The sequence below is a fragment of the Vipera ursinii genome, assembly GCF_947247035.1.
Source record: "Vipera ursinii genome assembly, chromosome: 1".
NCBI classification, from domain to species: Eukaryota; Metazoa; Chordata; class Lepidosauria; order Squamata; family Viperidae; genus Vipera; species Vipera ursinii.
The window spans coordinates 22,182,622-22,205,310 of record NC_139512.1 but is presented as its reverse complement, the minus strand read 5'-3'; the positions used below and the strand labels follow the sequence as shown (position 1 = coordinate 22,205,310).

The following is a 22,689-nucleotide window of genomic DNA, read 5'->3' as shown; positions in this document are numbered from 1 at the left end:
GTATAGTATTGGAGCTTAAGGACCAGGCTATGTGCCTTGCATGCTTCTGTCTGTAGCATTCTTCTCTTAATTAGCCAAGGACTTCCATAATAACCAGGATCCGTTCACAGATTTAATAATGCAAATGATGCAACATTGAATGGCAAGGACTTCATTCCAAGTCTAATTCCAACACTAGTGCCGGCATTGATTTCTTAAGGGACTGAACTGTTCTTTCCCTCTCTCGTATCCCTGGCAGATCACTCAGGAACAAATATTCCAGGTTGCTGTTAGAAATTAAATAACAGGAAGATTACTGTTAGCAAAATAGTTACTCAGAGACACAGAAAGCAAAAGGTACCCATTTAACAATACTCACTAGGGTCACCAATATTTTATTTTAAATAGAACAAATGCTACGTCACTCCCCTCCAAAATAAGTTTACGAGTATTTATACAGTTAAGTGCATGTTCACGTTTTCAATATGTCCAGCAAAAAGACTGATACATGTAGTCCTCTACACCCACCATTGAATCTAACATTTCTATTGCTAAGCAAGACAGTTGTGAGTTTTGCCCCATTTTATGATCTTTCTTGCCACAGTTGTTAATTGAATCACTGCAGTTGCTAAGTTGATGAAATGGTTGTTACGTGAATCTGGCTTCCCTACTGACCTGGATTATCAGAAGATTGAAAAAGATAGATCACATGACCTAGGGACACTGCAACTGTCACAACTATGAGTCAGTTGTCCATCATCCAAATTTTGATCACACGATCATGGGGATACTGCAACAGTCGTAAGTGTGAAAAACAGTTATGTCACTTTTTTCAGTGCTGTTGTAACTTCAGTCACTGAATGAATGGTTGTAAGTCGAGAGCTACCTGTTTATTAACTGAAGCAATTAATGTACTGTAAACTTTCCAGCATACACAAAGGCAAAAACATCTAGAGATGGTGGCCCAATCAGAATTCTAGAAATGCACGTGGATCTGTACATGTATTATAAATAGTCTCTAATTTCAACAGTACAGAACATCTGCAGCTCAGGGTTGAACTGTGTTTGTTTCCTCTGAGCTGGGTTGTTTCCCTGCAAATGTACCCTTATCAGGCTAGGGATCATCCTCCGTGCGTGGATGAGTGAAGACTGCTGGCTGTTTATATATAACAAGCTTCTTGGAGGTAGGGGTGCAGTCTCTTCTTTGATGATTCCTACTATAGGTTGTCCTTGACTTACAACTGTTTGTTTAATAATGGTTGAAAGTTATGACAGTCTTGGGGGGAAAAAGACTTGTGACCTTTACTTGCACTTACGATGATCACACCACCCCCATTGTCACATCATCACAATTCAGGCATTTGGAACCGGCTTGTGTTTACAACTGGTTGCAGTATGCTACGGTCATGTCATTGCAAATAATGCCGATTGGGGAAGCTGGATTTGCTTAATAACTATGTGATTTAATTAATGACCATCTGATTCACTTAATGACTGCTACGAAAATTGTAGTAATATCAGGTCTAACTGATCTTACAACTACAATGACTTAGGACAGAAAATCCAATTCTAATTATGGTTGTAAGTTGAAGACTGCTTGTAATGAAGAAAAATAACCGAGCTCAGAGAACACCAAGAACTTAACTATCTCTAATTTGTCTAGGCTGCAGGAGGACACACAGCCCATAAAATCAACACAACTACTTTATAAAACATAGAGTTGTCTTATTTGTCTTACATACCTGAGCTTATGCAATGCAATGATGCCTTTGTCTGAAACGTTCCCACAAGAGATGAGAAACAAACGCAGCAGGCTCTTCTGCAGGCTTGGAGTCTCGCTAATCCGTTGCAGGCATGCATCCTCAAGGTAGATGCACTTACAAAACTTTATTTCTTCAAGATGCTTTAGACCATCTGAAATAGCATAAAGAAAGAGCTTATTACAAAAAGCTTATGAGAAGGGCTTCTGCTCCTATCCATGTACTGACTGGACTCACATCTTTATAAGTCACAATTTGGTTTGGTTAGTGTTCAGCTTGTTTCATGAACTTGGCTATTAATTTAAAAACTATAGTTTATGGCTTAATGTATTGCAAAACTATTCCATCATATGGAACATGCTAAGTCACTATTAAAACCTAGCAATAGCAAAGCTTCATTAAGTACTGTAAGTAGAGCCTTTCTACTGGCATTAGATAAAATCAAACCATTCTGATTTTGGTAAAGTGATCCAGAGAGGTCACATACAGGTGAAACTTGAAAAATTAGAATATTGTACAAAAGTTCATTTATTTCAGTAATGCAACTTAAAAGGGGAAACTAATATATGAGATAGACTCATTACATGCAAAGCAAGATAGTTCAAGCCGTGATTTGTCATAATTGTGATGATTATGGCTTACAGCTCATGAAAACCCCAAATCCACAATCTCAGAAAATTAGAATATTGTGAAAAGGTGCAATATTCTAGGCTCAGTGTCCCACTCTAAGCAGCCAATTAAGCCATAACACCTGCAAAGGGTTCCTGAGCCTTTAAATGGTCTCTCATTCTGGTTCAGTAGGAATCACAATCATGGGGAAGACTGCTGACCTGACAGTTGTGCAGAAAACCATCACTGACACCCTCCATAAGGAGGGAAAGCCTCAAAAAGTAATTGCAAAAGAAGTTGGATGTTCCCAAAGTGCTGTATCAAAGCACATTAATAGAAAGTTATGTGGAAGGGAAAAGTGTGGAAGAAAAAGGTGCACAAGCAGCAGGGATGACCGCAGCCTGGAGAGGATTGTCAGGAAAAGGCCATTCAAAAGTGTTGGGGACTTTCACAAGGATTGTGGACTGAGGCTGGAGTCAGTGCATCAAGAGCCACCACACACAGACGGATCCTGGACATGGGCTTCAAATGTCGTATTCCTCTTGTCAAGCTGCTCCTGAACAACAAACGTCAGAAGCGTCTTACCTGGGCTAAAGAAAAACAGACCTGGTCTGTTGCTCAGTGGTCCAAAGTCCTCTTTTCTGATGAGAGCAACTTTTGCATCTCATTTGGAAACCAAAGACCCAGAGTCTGGAGAAAGAATGGAGAGGCACACACTGCAAGATGCTTGAAGTCCAGTGTGAAGTTTCCACAGTCTGTGTTGATTTGGGGAGCCATGTCATCTGCTGGTGTTGGTCCACTGTGCTTCATTAAATCCAGGGTCAATGCAGCTGTCTACCAGGAGATTTTGGAGCACTTCATGCTTCCTTCCGCAGATGAGCTTTATGAGGATGCTGACTTCATTTTCCAGCAGGACTTGGCACCTGCCCACACTGCCAAAAGCACCAAAACCTGGTTCAGTGACTGTGGGATTACTGTGCTTGATTGGCCAGCAAACTCACCTGACCTGAACCCCATAGAGAATCTATGGGGCATTGCCAAGAGAAAGATGAGAGACATGAGACCGAACAATGCAGAAGAGCTGAAGGCCGCTATTGAAGCATCCTGGTCTTCCATAACACCTCAGCAGTGCCACAGGCTGATAGCTTCCATGCCACACCGCATTGAGGCAGTAATTGCTGCAAAAGGGGCCCAAACCAAGTACTGAGTACATATGCATGCTTATACTTTTCAGAGGTCCGATATTGTTCTATGTACACTCCTTGTTTTATTGATTGCATGTAATATTCTAATTTTCTGAGATTGTGGATTTGGGGTTTTCATGAGCTGTAAGCCATAATCATCACAATTATGACAAATCACGGCTTGAACTATCTTGCTTTGCATGTAATGAGTCTATCTCATATATTAGTTTCCCCTTTTAAGTTGCATTACTGAAATAAATGAACTTTTGCACGATATTCTAATTTTTTGAGTTTCACCTTTATAATTCAAGATTATGATAATGAATTTGTGCCTTACATATTACTTGGAGTGCAATTGAATAGGCAAAGTTCTCTTCCCTTACAGTTTATTTTCCTAACTGTGGAGAAAATAGTTTAACTTCTTATAGTAATTTTAAATAATTTTTTTAGGAACTTCTGGTGAAAGTAATATTCCTCTTTACAGGAAAGACTATAACTCTGAGAAAAGGGCCGGGATCAATTTCTAATATCTCTAGCATGTTACGGGGCATCTGTCCACATACAATAGATTTAGAAGCTGTTGCCAGTCAGTGATTTAGCTGGACCAATGTTATGACAAAATCCACAACTAACCAGGATTTTGGCAAAGTATAAGTTCGGTTTCCTGATTTGCACAGAACTCTAAATCATAATGGAGAGTATTGTGTATCTTAAAATCCAAACAAAATCACATTGTTTTGTATTACTTGTAAGGCAAGCATATTCCTAAACACAATCCTCCCTAATCTGGTTAAGAATCAATTGTGCTTTGCTTGTTCAGGCTGGGCCTTATGAGAATTGAAACCTAACTCATTTGGAAAGCAACAGATCAGGGAAGGTTGCCTATTGTCTCAGAATTACTCAATAGATATCATGAAGATAATAGTGGTGCAAATGAAATAACTGCTATGCACTATTACTGAGGTGAACTGCCCTTAGGCAGACTTCACCATGTACAAAAGCAATACATCAAATAGGCTGTAGTTTCTACGATGTCTTCTGCACAATTCTTGATAAAGGCAAGCTTCTTGTATCAGAGCAACACAAAGGGATTGGGCTAGCAGGCAAATAACAAACTTTATCAAGCAATTCGTCTGGGAATATTTACAGATTGAATTAGTTATGTTAGGCTCAGTAACATACCCAAATAATCAAATCCCTTGTTCATGATGCAAGATTCTGTGGCATCGATTGCTTGGATCTTATATTTCTCCAGCGGCCCCATAGGGAGTGCATTGTAATCTTGTTGCCATTTGTCATAGCCATGATAGCGCACTGACGCACCACACCGAAGGAGCCACTCTGAAGCCGCTCTATCTGGACCAACAGCCTGGATTCGTTCCTGGTCAACCCTGGCAAGGAGGCATCGCAATGAGTTCTTTCCACTACAGGCAGTATGTTCAAATCAACATAAACAGTGTAAAAGACCACAGATTAAACTAGCATTTAAAAAATTGGCGGTTTTAAGATATGTAATCATGCTGGTTGGAGAATTCCAGGGATTGAGGTCCGTGCATCTAAAAGTTGCAAAGTGTGAGAAATACTGGATTAAAGATTCATTAATACAGATAGTCCTTGACTTAGGACCATTCATTTAAAAATGGTTCAAAGTTATGACAGAAAAAGTGATTTATGACCTGGCATCACACTTACGACCAATGCACAACCCCCCACGGTCATATTGCAATTTGGGCTCTTGGCAGTCGGTTTGCATTAACAACTGGTCATAACATCCTACAATCATATATGAATACAATTTTTTGACCTAACCAGCCAGTTTCTGACAAAAGACATTGACTGGAGAAGCTGAATTTTCTTAAGAACCACATGACTACCATAAAAATAGTGGTAGATGACTGATCATGACTTGCTTAATGTCTGCATCGACTAACAACAGAAATTCCTGTCCTAAGTGTGGTTGTAAGTTGAGGACTACAGCACGCATCTGTATTTAATAGACAGGCTTCAAATAAAAGTCCTGGGGATATGTGACAATTATGGGGATCACGGCAGACAAGGAATTTGTTTTTTTCTGGTGTAATCCTGAAGAAACTATCTCCCCTGTATAAATAAAATATTACATCTGTTAATATCCGTTGTTCCTTAACGCTAGAGCATTCGGATGAAATCCAATGGACCTAAATAAGACAAAATAGATTTCTCCCAATTAATTCAATGCAAATTACAATTCTTCTTTAGGTTTTAAACTAGTTTGACCAGACCACGGGAATATTTATTTACTTATGTATTGCACTAATATCCCACCACAATCATTTAAAAAAACTTAGCGCTCACAAAAGATAGCAAAAAATACATAATTAAAAAATACAAAAACATATATAACTTAAAACAGCATCTGCTGTCAATTCCCCTTCAATCTTCTGGAAATGCTCCATTTTCAGCAGTTTCTGAAAGGTCCCTAAAGTTGGGCCAATCAAGCTTCCCACAGGAGGCTGTTCCATAGGGCTGGCTCATACATAAATAACATCTCTGGACTTTGGCCCTCCTGACCTCCCAACCAGCTGCTTTGCCTGGCATGATTTCAGAAATTAGCTATATTAGTTTATCTAATGTTAGGGTCAGCCTTACATTTGTACACTTCTGTGGAAGACAGCTGCTTAAAAAATAAATGTTGTGCATTCACTAAGTAAATCATTGTGTAGGTCAGAGTGGAAAATAGCCTTGGGGGAAGAAGATTAAAGATTTCTTATTAATAGACTCCTCCCCCCAGCCCAAAGAAAGTTGAGAAAAATACTGCAGAATACACCGTATTATATGTAACTTATAAATCATTTCCACCAGTAAGTGTGGGATTCATTCACACAATAAGAAAGACATTTATTTTAGTTTTTGGCTTAATATGCTACAGGTGAAACTCGAAAAATTAGAATATCGTGCAAAAGTTCATTTATTTCAGTAATGCAACTTAAAAGGGGAAACTAATATATGAGACAGACTCATTACATGCAAAGCAAGGTAGTTCAAGCTGTGATTTGTCATAATTTGTGATGATTATGGCATACAGCTCATGAAAACCCCAAATCCACAATCTCAGTAAATTAGAATACTGTGAAAAGGTGCAATATTCTAGGTTCAAAGTGTCCCACTCTAATCAGCTATTTAAGCCATAACACCTGCAAAGGGTTCCTGAGCCTTTAAATGGTCTCTCAGTCTGGTTCAGTAGGAATCACAATCATGGGGAAGACTGCTGACCTGACAGTTGTGCAGAAAACCATCACTGACACCCTCCATAAGGAGGGAAAGCCTCAAAAAGTAATTGCAAAAGAAGTTGGATGTTCCCAAAGTGCTGTATCAAAGCACATTAATAGAAAGTTATGTGGAAGGGAAAAGTGTGGAAGAAAAAGGTGCACAAGCAGCAGGGATGACCGCAGCCTGGAGAGGATTGTCAGGAAAAGGCCATTCAAAAGTGTTGGGGACTTTCACAAGGATTGTGGACTGAGGCTGGAGTCAGTGCATCAAGAGCCACCACACACAGACGGATCCTGGACATGGGCTTCAAATGTCGTATTCCTCTTGTCAAGCTGCTCCTGAACAACAAATGTCAGAAGCGTCTTACCTGGGCTAAAGAAAAACAGACCTGGTCTGTTGCTCAGTGGTCCAAAGTCCTCTTTTCTGATGAGAGCAACTTTTGCATCTCATTTGGAAACCAAGGACCCAGAGTCTGGAGGAAGAATGGAGAGGCACACACTGCAAGATGCTTGAAGTCCAGTGTGAGGTTTCCACAGTCTGTGTTGATTTGGGGAGCCATGTCATCTGCTGGTGTTGGTCCACTGTGCTTCATTAAGTCCAGGGTCAATGCAGCCATCTACCAGGAGATTTTGGAGCACTTCATGCTTCCTTCCGCAGATGAGCTTTATGGGGATGCTGACTTCATTTTCCAGCAGGACTTGGCACCTGCCCACACTGCCAAAAGCACCAAAACCGTGGGATTACTGTGCTTGATTGGCCAGCAAACTCGCCTGACCTGAACCCCATAGAGAATCTATGGGGCATTGCCAAGAGAAAGATGAGAGACATGAGACTGAACAATGCAGAAGAGCTGAAGGCTGCTATAGAAGCATCCTGGTCTTCCATAATACCTGAGCAGTGCCACAGACTGATACCTTCCATGCCACGCTGCATTGAGAAAGTAATTGCTGCAAAAGGGGCCCAAACCAAGTACTGAGTACATATGAATGCTTATACTTTTCAGAGGTCCGATATTGTTCTATGTACACTCCTTGTTTTATTGATTGCATGTAATATTCTAATTTTCCTAGATTGTGGATTTGGGGTTTTCATGAGCTGTACGCCATAATCATCACAATTATGACAAATCACGGCTTGAACTATCTTGCTTTGCATGTAATGAGTCTATCTCATATATTAGTTTCCCCTTTTAAGTTGCATTACTGAAATAAATGAACTTTTGCACGATATTCTAATTTTTCGAGTTTCACCTGTATATGAATCCAACCCTTGTGCTTTAAAAACCTTTGTTTCTGCATTAATGTGTTATGAGACCCAAGTTAATTGTAGCTAAATCCAATTATAAACAAACCATTATTCACTATAAACTCAATCATAATTAGCTATCTTGACAACCCTTTGGTGAAAAGGTAATATATTCAATAAAAAATAAAGAATAATAGAATAGCTGCCATTTCGGCTGTGAACATTTTGGTTTAATCTTAAGCTACCACCTCAGTCAAGGTCAAGATGAAGTTCCTGCATTTCAGGATAAGCAATGTGGGTACTGTGGCTGCGTGTGTCTCTCAGACGCCTCTCTTCTAGCCTAGGAGTCCCTGCCCCTCACTTGACTTGTTGCAAAATAAAGCACCAGCCTTTAACATTGAATGACCATTCTGGGCTCCATTAAGTTCTCAGAAAATCAAGGGAAATACCTAGTGGAGCTACTATAGTAGTCATTCTGTGCACTCATCAAATGTATCCTAAACCAAAAAAGTTCCTTAATTCTGCTGTAATCAAACAGGAATATTTATTTCTACACTACCTTTCTGTGAAAACACTCAAGTGTTTTACAGTCATTAAAACTACCAAGAATATAATCAATGCAACTGAAAATAAAAATTAAAAATGGCTTTCATCTTGGACCTTCTCATGTTCTAACATTATTCAACTCAGTTCTAATTAAGGAAGCAAAATGTTTCATCCCCAGAGAGTTGATACATATTAGATATATTAAACACTGTTAAAAGATTGCAATCTCAAGTTTGGTACACATACAATCTGTGTATTCAGGGTTAAAAAGCCTCAGATTTCAAGACAGAAATCAAAGACTAATCATACATTCACTCCACCAAAAAGTTCCTTGTACACAGAAAATTATGCTAGGATTCCTGTTCCCACTTTCTGGGAAGCATTGAATAACTTTCCTGCAGTCCCAAGGGGCAGGCACTCTTATCATTTGTTTTCCCTAATTCTGCAGCTTCAAATTTTAAAAAGTCAGGCTCCTTTATAGCAGAGAGGTGTTGCGTGAATTTCAAAGCACTTGTATTGAATCATAAAAAGTGCACATACCCCCAATTAATTTGAATATATGAAAAAACATCAAAGACCACTGAACTACTATATATGAGGCAAGACTGCCAAGTAGATATGAGCTTACAAATCTGTCTGCAACTTTCCCTAGCAAGTGCCTCCTACGGCAGCTGCCTTCTTTAATGGCCATGGCAACCTGGGGAATCTTTCATACTATCATGAAAGAGCTAGGAAAATTCAAACCCCACCTGACTCTTGGAGTGTACAATTCTCAAGGCTGGTGAGAAGGCAATCATATATGCAGGGCTTTTTTTGTCATAGAACGCTCAGAACTGAGTTCCGGCACCTTTTTTGGATGGAACCTTGTAAGGTAGGCAAGGCGGGTTTTATGACATGTGTGAGTTCCGGCACCTTTTTCTTTTACAAAAAAAAGCACTGCATATATGCAACTAGTTTCAGCTGGCATTGTACAAGCAACTTATTGGCGTCCTTTACGGAAACAACTTCATTTTTCCTTGCCTGCGTTCTTACTGATTGAATACTGCATTTAACCATCCCCAGAAATGCCTCCGCAGACCACCAGGCGGTTGTCTCTGCAACATTTTCGTTTGGCTCATCAGCACTTCCGTCAACATCATGTAACTTCTGAAAAAGAGATCGTACGGTAGTAACGACAACTCAGTGGATTTCCACAAATCAGTCACATTACTGTGGTCAGTAACTTCTGACCCGGGATGACGAGGCACATATATATATTTGCACACATATATTTGCACACAAAAAGGGCATTATGGCTCAGTGCAGTCAATTAATCTATCCATTATCACTGCGCGATCTCGACTACAACATTGTGGCGAATTAGGGCAGTTCCCTCCATTCGGCAAGCCAGGAAAGGAACAACGGCTGATGGGGGGGGGGAAGCTCAGACATTTTAGGGCAGGGGTCTTCAAACTTGGCCCTTTTATGACTTGTGGACTTCAACTCCCAGAATTCCTCAGCCAATTCTGGGAGTTGAAGTCCACAAGTCATAAAAGGGCCAAGTTTGAAGACCCCTGTTTTAGGGCTACTGTATTTGTAGCAGGCAAAAGTCCCTTCCACATCTCTCCCTTTCACCCCACAACTTAGACCAGGGGTAGGCAACCTTGGCTCTTTTATGACTCATGGACTTCAACTCCCAGAATTCCTGAGTCAGCTATGCTGACTCAGGAATTCTGGGAGTTGAAGTCCATGAGTCATAAAAGAGCCAAGGTTGCCTACCCATGACTTAGACCTTCGGGCCCACCCAGCAATTTAGCACGATGGAGAAGAGTCTCCCCAGCCCGGCTCCCGGGAGCCGTGCAAGGGCCGACGCCCCTGGGATTAAGCTCTGCCTTGCCAAAGCGAGCAGGGCTGCTGCGGAGAGGATCGAGGGACGCCGCGAGCACACTCGCCCGCGGGACGAGACCGCAGCCGGCCAGAAGGCTTCCCCGGCGGCCTTCCCTCCCAGCGAGCCCGGCCGCCTCCCTCTCCGAAGGCCCGGAATGGCGGCCCCTTGTGGCAAAACGCACCCCGGCGCGGCAGGTCCCAGGCGGGATGGCGCAGCGCCTCTGGCGTCCCCTCCGCCTCAGCGGGCTTCCTTCAGTCGTAGCAGGCCCTGTGCGGCCTCCGGTCGCTTCCCCTCACCCACCCCACACTCACGGCCCGACCTGTAGCGGGAGGAGGAGGAGGAGGAGGAGGAGGAGTTGGGAAGACTGGCTCGCTTGCCCGCCCGCTCGCCCGCCCGAGCGCGCAATGATCCCGGCGTGGATTCGGGCCGTCGGCGGGGCCCGGCGCCCTTGTTGGAACGGGGGTCGGGCGATGCCCTCGCGGCCTCTCAGCGCTGACAACTGCCGACGGAGGAGGTGAGGCGTTTGTTGCGAGCTCTGCCAAGGTCGGCCCGTGGCCCGCGATCGGCGCGCCGACCTTCTCCTTCAGGGCAGCAAGCAGCCTGCAGCACCGAGCGAGGGTTTTGCCGCGATAACTTTTATCAGCCGCTGCTAGGTAGACGTTCAACAGGGGGAGTTTTCCTCTGCGGGGGGAAGTCCTTAAGCAGGGGTCTTCAAACTTGGCCCTTTTATGACTTGTGGACTTCAACTCCCAGAATTCCTCAGCCAGCAAAGCTGGCTGAGGAATTCTGGGAGTTGAAGTCCACAAGTCATAAAAGGGCCAAGTTTGAAGACCCCTGCCTTAAAGGGAAAAAAGCAGCAGCACAATTTAAGCTAATGCCCCGAGCTTAAGTATTTTCCCTGCTTGTTGGAATCTGAGATGAAACTGCATCAGCTTTTAGGCACCTCTTCGTTTCCATGCCAGGAACAACTACTGCACAGTAGAGCATTACTAAATAGAAATTCAGAAATTGGATGGGTTTACAGATTACACCTAAGCTTATAATGAGCTTTGTCTGGTTGACATAGGCAGCATGTGGGATGAATCCTGCTATTTTAAGCCATAGTTTTAGCTTTAGCTTGCGCAAACCAGTCGATTGTGGCTTATGCAGCAGACCATAATTATTCAAGGCTATTGCTAAGCACATTTGATTTGTGCTTAGATTGTAAGCCGCCCTGAGTCTTCGGAGAAGGGCGGGATATAAATGGGATTAAAATAAAAAAATAAAAAAAAATATGTGGCTTAATATAATACGGGCAATCATTGCCAAATAACTGTAAGGTGTTATAGTTCATAGTAAAAGTTGTAATCTTGATTTTTTTTAAAAAAAAAATCCGGTGTGTGTCTTGCAAATAATCTTCAAATTTTTTGACAGTACCTTTGATGTCGTTGTCATTGGTGGTGGAATTGTGGGTCTAGCATCGGCCAGGGAGCTTAGCCTGCGCCATCCATCCCTTGTTTTTGCAGTACTCGAAAAGGAAAAGGAATTAGGTATGATATCTGAACTTGATAGAACAGTTGACAGTCTTATGTATTATTTCCATTCATATTTTTAACTAATAGGAACAGTATTTCCAGGTATTAAATGTTATACTGGTAGCCCTTGTTTAGTGACTGCCTTGTTTAACTACAATTCACACTTACCATGCTTTGTGACCAGTCCTTGGATTTACAATCTTCACAGGTCTATAAAGCAAAGGAAAGCTGAAATATAACCATAAGCACAGTTACAGTTTCATTTAGCGGCCACTTAGCTTAACAACCAAGTTGCTGGCTTCAACTGTGGTTATTGAATGTGAACTACCTCCAGTTCAGGTAGATACAATCCATTAAAAATCTTTTTGATGGGCCAATTTTACATCTCATTTGTCAAAAGACAACGTTAAAATTCCTACTAACTTATACTATAATTTCTTGTGGCCACTCAATGGAAAAATGGATGAATTATTTCTAGGATATGGATTTTGTTGCCTATATAGAATAGTATGATTTCTATAGTTTTCTGACAAATGGAAGCCCATCATATCTATACAGTTCTCTGTATATTATAGTTTTGTATAGGACGTTCATAGCTGTCTCAGAAAAAAATCAGGAACACACCATGAGAATAAATATCTATTTTCTATTTGCTTGATATTTTAGTTTGAGTTTCTTAAATCTTACTGCTTAACAAAAAGGTTTATACTATTTTGCTATTATACATGCTGTGTGGCTATTTTATGCTTATTTCTATTTTACCTTGCTATCTTTTCCTGAACAATGAAATTATGTAAACTAACTACTTTTCAAGTGGATAGCTATTTGAAGTTACAACTGCCAAAACAACTTAGGGAGATATTTACGTGAGCGAGATTCGAACAGCTTGACACAATGGTCAGATATGGGAGATTTCATTCTATACCCTACAATGAGCACCTCTGCATTTGCAGAGCAGCAGAGGTAGAAGAACTGGCTCACATTCTATTTGATTGTTGCCTGCATAAGAGGGTGAGAGACAGATATCTTGGTCTATATACCAAACAAATGACCCATTGGGATCCCCATATCAAAACAACTTACCTTAACTCCAGCCAGAACCTGAAAATAACATTTAATGTAGCACAATGGTTAGTTGAAATCTGCATATGTGGGACTGATTGGGGTAGATTGCAAGGGTGACTCTAAAACATAATTTTATCATATTTTACCTGTATCTTAAATTATTGTACTCTATTACAATTTCATTTTAGATTGTATTTTATCAAATTCCATTTTAAATTGCTTTTATCAAATTTTAGTAATAATTTGTTGCTGGAACTTTGCACTTTGATATGGCCCAAAGGCTAATCAATAAAGACTTATTGGTTATGTAAACTAACTCTATAATATTTTGACTAACAAAATATTGTACGCATTAGATCCATCAAACAATAGATGTAACTTTCTATTTAGCTCTCCATCAAAGTGGGCATAACAGTGGTGTTATTCACAGCGGAATCTACTATACACCTGGATCCCTAAAAGCCAAGTTGTGTGTAGAAGGAGCTGTTCTCTGCTATGAATACTGTGACCAAAAAGGAATCCCATATAAACAATGTGGCAAGGTAGGGTAAGTGCTGAAACTTTGCTATTAATCTCTTCTTGAGGTGGGCTATACTAGAGTGTTCCAAATGGTTCTAAAGAGAAGCAGACTTACTCATACTACAACTCTAATGTACTTGATTTATAATTATTGTTATTCAGACAGGAGAATTGGCCCAGGGATCATAACAATAGATACCCACCAATCTGGGATTGTATGTTTTTTCTTCTCTATGCTGACTTTTTCCATTACTGTTTTATAATCACCGAACCAACTTCCAGTCATGATATAATCTGCAGTCTTAAAGAGTTACACAGAATGAAATGTTACTAATAAGTCTTTTCCATCATTGTTATACAGAAACCAATATATATGCTTGTATATGTATATTTGTTATGAATATGATTGCACTAACTCCATTTCTCTTGTTCCATTGCCTTATTGTTATTTTATATCTGCAATTGCAATATATATAAGCACAATCAACATATCTAGTTATCTATCTTAGAATAATTGTGTCCTTTGAAAAAACGAAATTATATGTCAGTTGATTTTGATGATAGGAAAGGGTGAGTAATGTGACATCTCCCTAAAACTGCAGCTGTTTACAATTAGATATAATGGGGAGTGATTCGGGTGCTGTTTAAATTGACAGAAAGAATTTTACTCACAGGAAGGCATTCAAGATTGTACCTTAAACTGATGGCCTGAATAGAGATATCTGCCAGCCAAATATTAGACACTAGGGTTTAAAATAAATTTCAACTATAACATACCAGGTTGTTTGCACCTAGTTCATGTACTACTAGGCTATTGCTAAATTCTTCCAACTGTCCCCAAAATAAAGTCTAAATTGAATGTGTGTGTGTGTGTGTGTGTGTGTGTGTGTGTGTGTGTGTGTGTGTCTTTGAGTCAATTTTTGACACTTGGCAAGTCCTTGCAGTTTTCTTGGCATGATTCTTTTTCATAAATGGTTTACCACTGCCTTTTTCCCAGGGCTGAGGGGATGATGGGCCCAAGGTGACCCAGCTGGCTTCGTGCCTAAGGCAGGACTAGAACTACCGTAGATTTTTTTCAACTTTTCCATGCAACCTGCAGATTCCTCAAATTTCATAGTGAGCTCTGATCCAAATACTAACCAAGCCTCACCTTGCTTAGCTTTGAAGCCTAGACAAGCTAGATGCTGCTACCTGCTGAGTCAACAACTTTATTTACTGGAGGCCTAATGGTGAACAAGATAAGATAAAACTATTCTGTTTTCTCTAAGTGTTCAGAAAAAGCACTTGCTATAGTGCCACTCTTTTTTCCTTTTGTGATAAGAGAAAAATCAGCCTAATACTTATGTCATCCAGAGGAGGAGCAGGTATATATATAATGCTTGTAGCCAGTTCAGGTCTACTGACAATTACTTTAAAGACAAGAGACTCTGGCTTCTATGGTTCTATGATTCAAAGAAATCAGTCAGTAGTTTTTTTTTATAAAGAAAGAATATCAGCAAGGAAAGATCATCTAAAACTCTTGTGGCCCATTACTTTATTTGATCTGAATAAATAATTTCCCTCCATTTCTTTTTCTTGTAGCTCTTTATCTTTGTACTGATTTCATAAACTTCGCACAAGCCATGTCTTTTAATTCCTCTGAGCCATCTGGGGAGAAAGTGATTGTCTGAAAAGCAGGATAAAAAGAGTAAATGAGCATAGCAAATTTGTAACATCCCTACGCTCCCTAATTTATTATAAAACAACTCCAACTATAAGTGTTAATTTCTGAAAAACCTATAGTGCAGGTGGTCCTCAACGTATGACCATGATCTGGACCAGAATTTCCATTGCTAAGCCAGGCAGTTGTTCAATGAGTCATGCCGGATTATATGACCTTTTTTTGCCACAGTGGTTAAGAGAATCACTTCAATTAATCCAGCTTCCCCTATTGACTTTGCTTCTTGGAAGCCAGCTCCAAAGGATGCAAACGGTGATTGCAGATGCTGCAAATGTCAAAAATAGATGCCAGTTGCCAAGCAGCCTAATTTTGATCATGTGACCTTGGGGTTGCTGCAACAGTCATAAGTGCGAGGACTGGTTGTAACTCACTTTTTTCAGTGGCATTGTAACTTTGAACAGTTGCTAAGCGAATGTTGGTCAAAATAAACCTGTACTTTGTCAGTTACAGCCTGTGCTACTGAAATGCTAACCCCTTCAGCTAAATAAAGTTATGAAGCACAATTAGTTTATACTGCAATTTTAATTGAAGTCTAATTTAATCAAATATTAATTCTTTTTCACACTTCACACTGCGGTTATCTCATGTTGTTCCCCTGTAGTATTTTTTGTTCTGCACTTGCTCTAGTTTCTTATTTCCTTGGCAGCTGATTGTTGCAGTTGAACATGAAGAAATTCCAAGACTCAAGGCACTTTATGAAAGGGGGATACAGAATAATGTCCAGGGACTGAAACTAATCTCTCCCAAAGAAATACAAGCCAAGGAACCCTACTGTCGGGTAAGCTGCTTTCTTGCTGCGCAATGTCTAATCTTTTCTGTTCAAATAACTTGTTAAATGTGGGGTGGTACCGGGCAAAGTGTTAAGTCAATATCTCCATGCAGTTTAACAATAGTAGTACGTTAAATCAAAGTTGATATAGAAAATTAAATACAGGATTTTCATACTCCACGTCATGAATTTTTGTGCAGGTATATGCTTTATTTGTACATAATGCAACTTCCTCTCCTTTTCTGTTGAGTGTCTTTCATTTTTAAGGCCCTCCTCATTCTTCCTTTGACTCTTGCATTGTGGACCCAAGTTCTTAGTGAGACGGTCCTGTTCTAAAGTTTTCTTGAACAATCCATTTTGGCAAATATTAGTCAAATGCCACTTAGATGTGTTTTAAATTGCTCTTCTGCCATTCCTTACCAATAATCAGCACTATCTGAGTAAGCATGTAGACCACATAAGCATGTAGGCTGCCTTACTGAAAGTTGCATTGATTCAAATGGCCCCTTCTTTGTTCTTTCAATATTGACCCTGTGAGCAGATGTGTTGTCCCTGCATCCACCTTTTCAGGGGTTGATGGCTCTGGATTCCCCATACACCGGCATTGTGAACTATAGGCAGGTGGCCCTAGCCTATGCTGAAGATTTTCAGACAGCTGGAGGTATTGTGTTGACAGAGTTTGAGGTGGAACACATGGATATGGCAAAGGAAAGTGCTGAAGGAAGTAAAGAAGGTAATTTACAGTAAATCATTTGTTTCTGACAACTCTATAATTATACTCTTCCCCAATGTTCTTTGGAATGTTCTTCTCAGGATTCCTTGTAATTTGCAGACCTTGAACTCAATGTGCATTAAGATGTGTGTCCACCAGCATTCCCTTTACAGCCTCAAGATATAAATGCCCTGTGTTAAGGGACCTATTTGATCTCCTAAAACTCTTCAAAAAGCAAAAGTTGGTCACTTTTAGAATGCATCTATTGATGTGCCATGCAAAATCCAGAGTGGCCTTTAGACAGACACAAATGTAAGCTACAACAAAGTTTATTTCATTTGACCTTAGTGTGTATGAACCAGCCCAATTTACCATGTGCAACAAACCTAGTTTAAAAACAGTCCTGGCTTTGCACAGTCCATGCACACAGACTGGTATTTTCTATGCATTTAAAGATCTTGCAGGTTGAAATTGCCTTCACCTCTTAGGTTGCTTTGAATAAGTGGCATGGTTCAGATGATTATATTTCCAGAACTTCTTCAAAAATTGTTGTAAATTTGATAGATACTAAATTTTACTTTAGAATTTATTCACATTCCTAGCTAGGAAATAGGACAATTGAACAATCTTTTTTCCTTTCAATTTAATAAAGAATAACAAATATATTTTTAGAAGCCATTACAATTGGTCTGCTACTTTGTTTGAAATCTATACTTTAAATCCTTTTACTAAAACAGAATTTAGCAAGAAAAAGTTGTTTTATGTTTCATCACCCCCAGAATTCAGAAGAAAATATTCTCTGACCACTTTCACCAAAGGATAACTAGTAATGTAAAGGTTTACTATACTTTGAAATACACTCAGGTTTTATGAGAAGGACTGAATGGAGCCAAACTAAACAAAGGCCAAGAAAAGAAACACAAATGTTTTATGGGCATAAAACATGCTTAAGAATATATATTACAAAGAAGTCAGGGTTTTCTCACTTTGCTAGCATCTTAATCTAAGATGCTTCTACAATAAGAAAAAGAAAATGGCTCCAGATGAGTTCACTTTCTCTTCAGAAACTATCATTTGGGTTTTAGTTTTGCACAAGGGATAAAAACAATTGTTTCATAACCCATTTAAATTTATTTCATCTTATTATTTGTAGGGATGAAATATCCAATTGTTGTTAGAAATTCAAAGGTAAGATAATGGTTCAATTCAGTGTTTTAAATACATATGATGTTTGGTATTTTTTACTTACTAAACATAAAAAAGATTTTTACCTTACTTGCTGATTTAGTAAGTACTTTAATTACTTTTATATTACACTCAGAATGCTGTTTTGCATATGTTTAATTCACAGGGTTTTTGTAGCAATGAACTCGGAAGATGTAGAATATTAAGGTAAAAATGACATATAAAGAGTGATACATGCAGACTGTATTAATAATTTATTAATAAAGCTCTATCAGCATCTGCTTTTTATAATAACAGAAATGCATTACAAAGTCTTTAAACGTATCTTTGATATAAAAAATTAAGGTTATCATACTTGTGTATGTTATTTTTCAGCCATCTGTGCTTTCATTTTCAATACATCTTCCAAGTTCACTGAATTAATATACGAAACAGCATTCAAGGTTGAGAGAAAAGTGTGTAATCTTCAGGTTACTTAAAGGACAAATATATACTAAAAATTAGTTCTACATAGCCCTCTATATAGAAAAGCAAATATAATTCTTAGTAACTCAAAACATTTGATAGATAACAACCATATTACAAAGCATTGTAATACAATAGCACAGTTCTAGTAGTTTTTACAAATATGTAAAGTTCCAACTGTGCCTGCTCACTAATTGCTTGATTCCCTGAAATGTTCTGAGTTCAAATGCCAGTAACCCTGTCATGTGGAGTTGCTGGACTTCTGGTCTCTTCCATTTGCTAAGGTATCACTTGTTTGGCCAAGTCTAGCTTTCTCTGGAAGTTATCTCTCTTCCTAAAAGACCTATCTTTGATTAGAGCTCCTACTTCAGAGTAAAAAGTAATCCCTTCCTGTCCTGATCTTAGGTTCAGTTCAGACATGAGGAGCAGCATTGGAAGAAATGGAACATACGGGGAAAAATTTTGGGGAATTATTTGCTTTTGAGATTGTGTTAGGTATGTTATAGTTGAGGTAAATTTGTGCTGCTTTTATCACAGGGGAAGGAAGTCCGATGCCGACATCTTGTGTCCTGCGCAGGTCTTTACTCGGACAGACTCTCCCAGATCAGTGGTTGTGACCCAGAGCCCCGCATTGTGCCTTTCCGTGGAGATTACTTGGTGCTGAAGCCAGAGAAATGCTATTTAGTTAGAGGAAACATTTACCCGGTATATCATTTCTCAGCACTTTCGCTTATTGGGCAGAAGGAAGTAAAGCCTTGGGGGTTTTAGGCACTATCGGTATTGCAAAAAGTTCTTTAAACTTTAGTAGCCTGGAAAGTGTCTCAATTCCATTTCCAGTTCACTGACACTTGTTTTCCTTTACTCTGCCTTTACTTTAAAAAAAATCTTTTTTTAAAAAAAATTGTTATGTATAATTGAAATGGGCCATTTAGGCCTTGATTCCAATACCTTGGTTCATGCAGGAATCCAAATTAAAGCATCTCTGGTAGGCGGCAATCTCACTTCTGCTTAAACATATCCAATGAAAAAGAGCCACTATTGTCTCTTTGGAAAATTGTCTCCATTTATTCTCCATATCTCTATACAGTTGAATGGGTACTGTTTTGTTTAACTCCTTTATAGTTTGTACATACGCAATACAGACATTCAGTACTTTCCTATCTCAAATGAATTTTGATTTGGGGTTTGTTCCATGTGTTTTGGTATGACAGGTACCTGATCCCCGTTTCCCATTTCTGGGCATTCATTTTACTCCACGGATGGATGGTGGTGTCTGGCTTGGGCCTAATGCAGTCCTTGCATTTAAACGAGAGGGCTACAAATTTTATGACTTCAGCATTCAAGATTTTATAGATGCAGCTGCTTACAGGTAATCTTTTCCAGTTAGTATGCCCTCCCTCATTTTTCTGGTACATGAGTATTAACGGTGAGCATTGCAAAAAGCCTTAGACTGCTTCAGGTGGGAAATGTGGGAGAGGACTGACAGCGTGGTTCAATTCAGGTTGTAAGTAATATTGTGTTTAGGAATATTGGAAGAAAAAGCAAATATATGTATTGACCCTATAAAAACCGACAGTTAAGTAGAACCATTTGTATAATCTAAGCGGCAGGCGAAAAACAAAAACATTGACAAGATTGCTTATATATTTAACAAAAATAAAATGATTAAAAATGAACTAAAATCGTATTTTTATTCAAAGCAGCTAGAAAAGCAACCAACTTTATAGCATCTGAAGAATGTAAACATGTACTATAGCATAAACATTTTAGATAAGTCCACTTAATCAGACTTGTAAAGCGAAAACCAGCAGAATAATTAAAGGTTTAAATCAAGATGACAGATATTAATCCCAGTACAGTATTTCTTAGCTACAGCGCTAAAATGACTTTATTACTACTGATTTAATTCCTTCAGTAATTGGAATGCAATTATTAGTTTGTACTTTTAGTTGTTTGCATCTGATCTATGAACACACAGACACACACACACACACTTTACTATATTTCTATGTTGATGTTTTTGAAGGTCTCCTTAGAGTTTACAGAATTATGGATGATGAGAGAATGTAACCTTCTTAGCCAGTCAGTTTGCAATAAACTATTTTTCCCCCCAGTGGTTTATGGAGACTAGTGTTGAAGAATTTTTCATATGGAATGGGTGAAATGTACAGAGCATGTTTTCTAAGTGCCCAAATGAAGCAGCTGCAAAGAATCATCCCTGAAGTTACCATCAATGACATTCAGAGGTAAAACAAATTTAAAATTGCTGAGATGTCTTGAGATGTGTTGCTCTTCTCTGCTCTTTCTAGAGTCTCAACATCTTTTTTATATTATAAAGTGATACTAACACTTCACGTGATCTTGATTTTATCCCTCTGTTAATGCAGTCTAGGACTATGTTGGCTTTCTTGGCAGGTGCAGCACACTGCTGGCTCATATTTAAGTGCTTGTCCACTAGGACTCCAGGATCTTTCTCACAGTTAGCTTGTGAGAAAGTTGCAAAAGGGGGTCATTGGACCCCAGGAAACTGCAACAATCCTAAATATGAATTAGTTGCCAAACATCCAAAGCTTGATGAAGTGACCATGGGGATGCTGCAACAATCATGTGAAAAATTGTCATAATTCACTTTTTTCAGTGTCGTAACTTTGAAGGGTCACTAAATGAATGATTTTAAGTTGAGGACTTAAAATTTATAAGTTTTATTTCAAAGATCCAGTTGAAGCAATGATTGAATTTCCAGATTAATTCAATGCATCAAAATCAAATAAATTGCTTATTCAAATATTCTGCACATATGTATATTTTAATTGAATTGATCCTTTGAACTGAATCTTTAAATTAACCTGATTTATTAGTAATAATCTAGTAACCTTGTAGGTTTAATACATTGTGTATAATCAAACTTGAATGATTCATGAAACCAAAGTGACTGTATATTTTTTATTTTATATATATTTCATCTTCCTAGACCATCCATCTCCCTCAAGAAAGGGCTTTATGTCTTTAATATAATGCAAAGTTAATCAAAATCAGTTTTTGTGCTGTCGCCATTTTCTTTTTTTAATCTGACACCATCCATTTTTTGAAGAACAGCCCTTTGTTTACAACTTAAATCCCAAATGCAAACCCTGAACCCTTATGCAATTGAATTTAAAGAAACAAAACTTTCAAGGGCTTCTCTTGATTAGCCTGTTTTTAGCTAAAATCAACTGTGTATAATTAACCTTATTATCTGTTAAACTATCAGGATAATTCTCTAAAAATAGCAATATTGTGCTACATTATATGTACCCACAAATGATTGCCAGTTATTGATGTCAGGAGATACTTTTGTTTCATTTGTTTTACAGAATGTATTTTTGTTGGTCTTTGACTCAAAAACTTTATGCTGTTCTATAATTAACTGTGATAGCGCAGTAATTGTCTTATCTCATACTAAGTCACTTTGGGGAGAGGGGTAGTTATCAAATTAAATATTGAAATTTTAATATATATATATATATATATTTTACAGAGGACCTGCTGGAGTTAGAGCTCAAGCCTTGGACAGTGGTGGAAACTTGATTGATGATTTTGTGTTTGATAGTGGAACTGGAGACATTGCTGCTCGAATACTCCATGTCAGGAATGCCCCTTCACCTGCTGCTACCTCCTCCCTCGCCATTGCAAAAATGATAGCCAATGAGGTGGAGCAGAGATTTGAATTGTGACTGGACAATGGAGACTTGGGCGTCTTTGTTCCTCCTCCTCCTAACTACTGTGACAATCAAAGAAAAGTGCTACTAATTTGCCATACAAACGCATCAACCTTAACCACGATCAGTATCAGAGTACTAAAACTATGTAAAAAGCACAGGAAGATCTATTAAATGTTATATTACTTAATTAAAGGAAAGTGGTGTTTATGTATTAGAGCAATTAGCACAATCTTTCTTCTTTTCCTTAAGAGACCTGCTTGTGTCTGAATAAAGTTCTGTTTCCAAATAGAGTAATGAGGAGACTAGACCAAGAGAGCCATTTCTGCTAGGTTTCTGCTTATTTACACAAAGAATCAATGGGCTTCGCATTTTAAAAATACCTGAGCAAGCATGAGATGTGGTTGTACTTTTCTTTTTTTTTATTTAAAAAGTTTTACAATACATTTTAACTTTAATCCCCCCCTCCCCCACCCCTATCCAACCCTCCTTATCCACTCCCTCCCTATCCACTCCCTCCCCCCCCCCCCCCGACTTCCCAGAGCTAAATACAGGGCATAAAATCAAAAAACAAACATAGACACCCTTATGTTATCAACAATA

The 22,689-nt window shown here is 38.9% G+C and overlaps 2 protein-coding genes across 3 annotated transcripts; one reads left to right on the top strand and one right to left on the bottom strand.

Annotated features, from left to right (window-relative positions):
- Positions 1 to 99: 99 nt before the first annotated feature.
- Positions 100 to 10,836, bottom strand: DMAC2L (distal membrane arm assembly component 2 like). Its single transcript, XM_083349177.1, has 5 exons — positions 10,621 to 10,836; positions 9,605 to 9,718; positions 4,715 to 4,923; positions 1,722 to 1,893; positions 100 to 266 (listed from the first exon to the last, which is right to left on the bottom strand). The coding sequence occupies exons 2-5, from the start codon at positions 9,709 to 9,711 to the stop codon at positions 152 to 154; spliced, it is 603 nt and encodes a 200-aa protein (XP_083205303.1). The 5' UTR covers positions 9,712 to 9,718; positions 10,621 to 10,836; the 3' UTR covers positions 100 to 151.
- L2HGDH (L-2-hydroxyglutarate dehydrogenase) lies at positions 10,764 to 22,379 on the top strand. Of its 2 annotated transcripts, XM_083349173.1 has the most exons (10): positions 10,764 to 10,953; positions 11,853 to 11,968; positions 13,409 to 13,560; positions 15,904 to 16,035; positions 16,597 to 16,759; positions 17,892 to 17,926; positions 18,926 to 19,093; positions 19,600 to 19,757; positions 20,503 to 20,634; positions 21,906 to 22,379. In XM_083349173.1, exons 1-10 carry the CDS (start codon positions 10,844 to 10,846, stop codon positions 22,099 to 22,101), a joined length of 1,362 nt encoding a protein of 453 aa, XP_083205299.1. In that variant the 5' UTR covers positions 10,764 to 10,843; the 3' UTR covers positions 22,102 to 22,379. The 2 variants fall into 2 exon arrangements, with proteins under 2 accessions (XP_083205299.1, XP_083205300.1); XM_083349174.1 differs by lacking the exons at positions 10,764 to 10,953; positions 11,853 to 11,968; positions 13,409 to 13,560 and having other exon boundaries at positions 14,611 to 16,035; positions 16,568 to 16,759.
- The last annotated feature ends 310 nt before the right edge of the window (positions 22,380 to 22,689 follow it).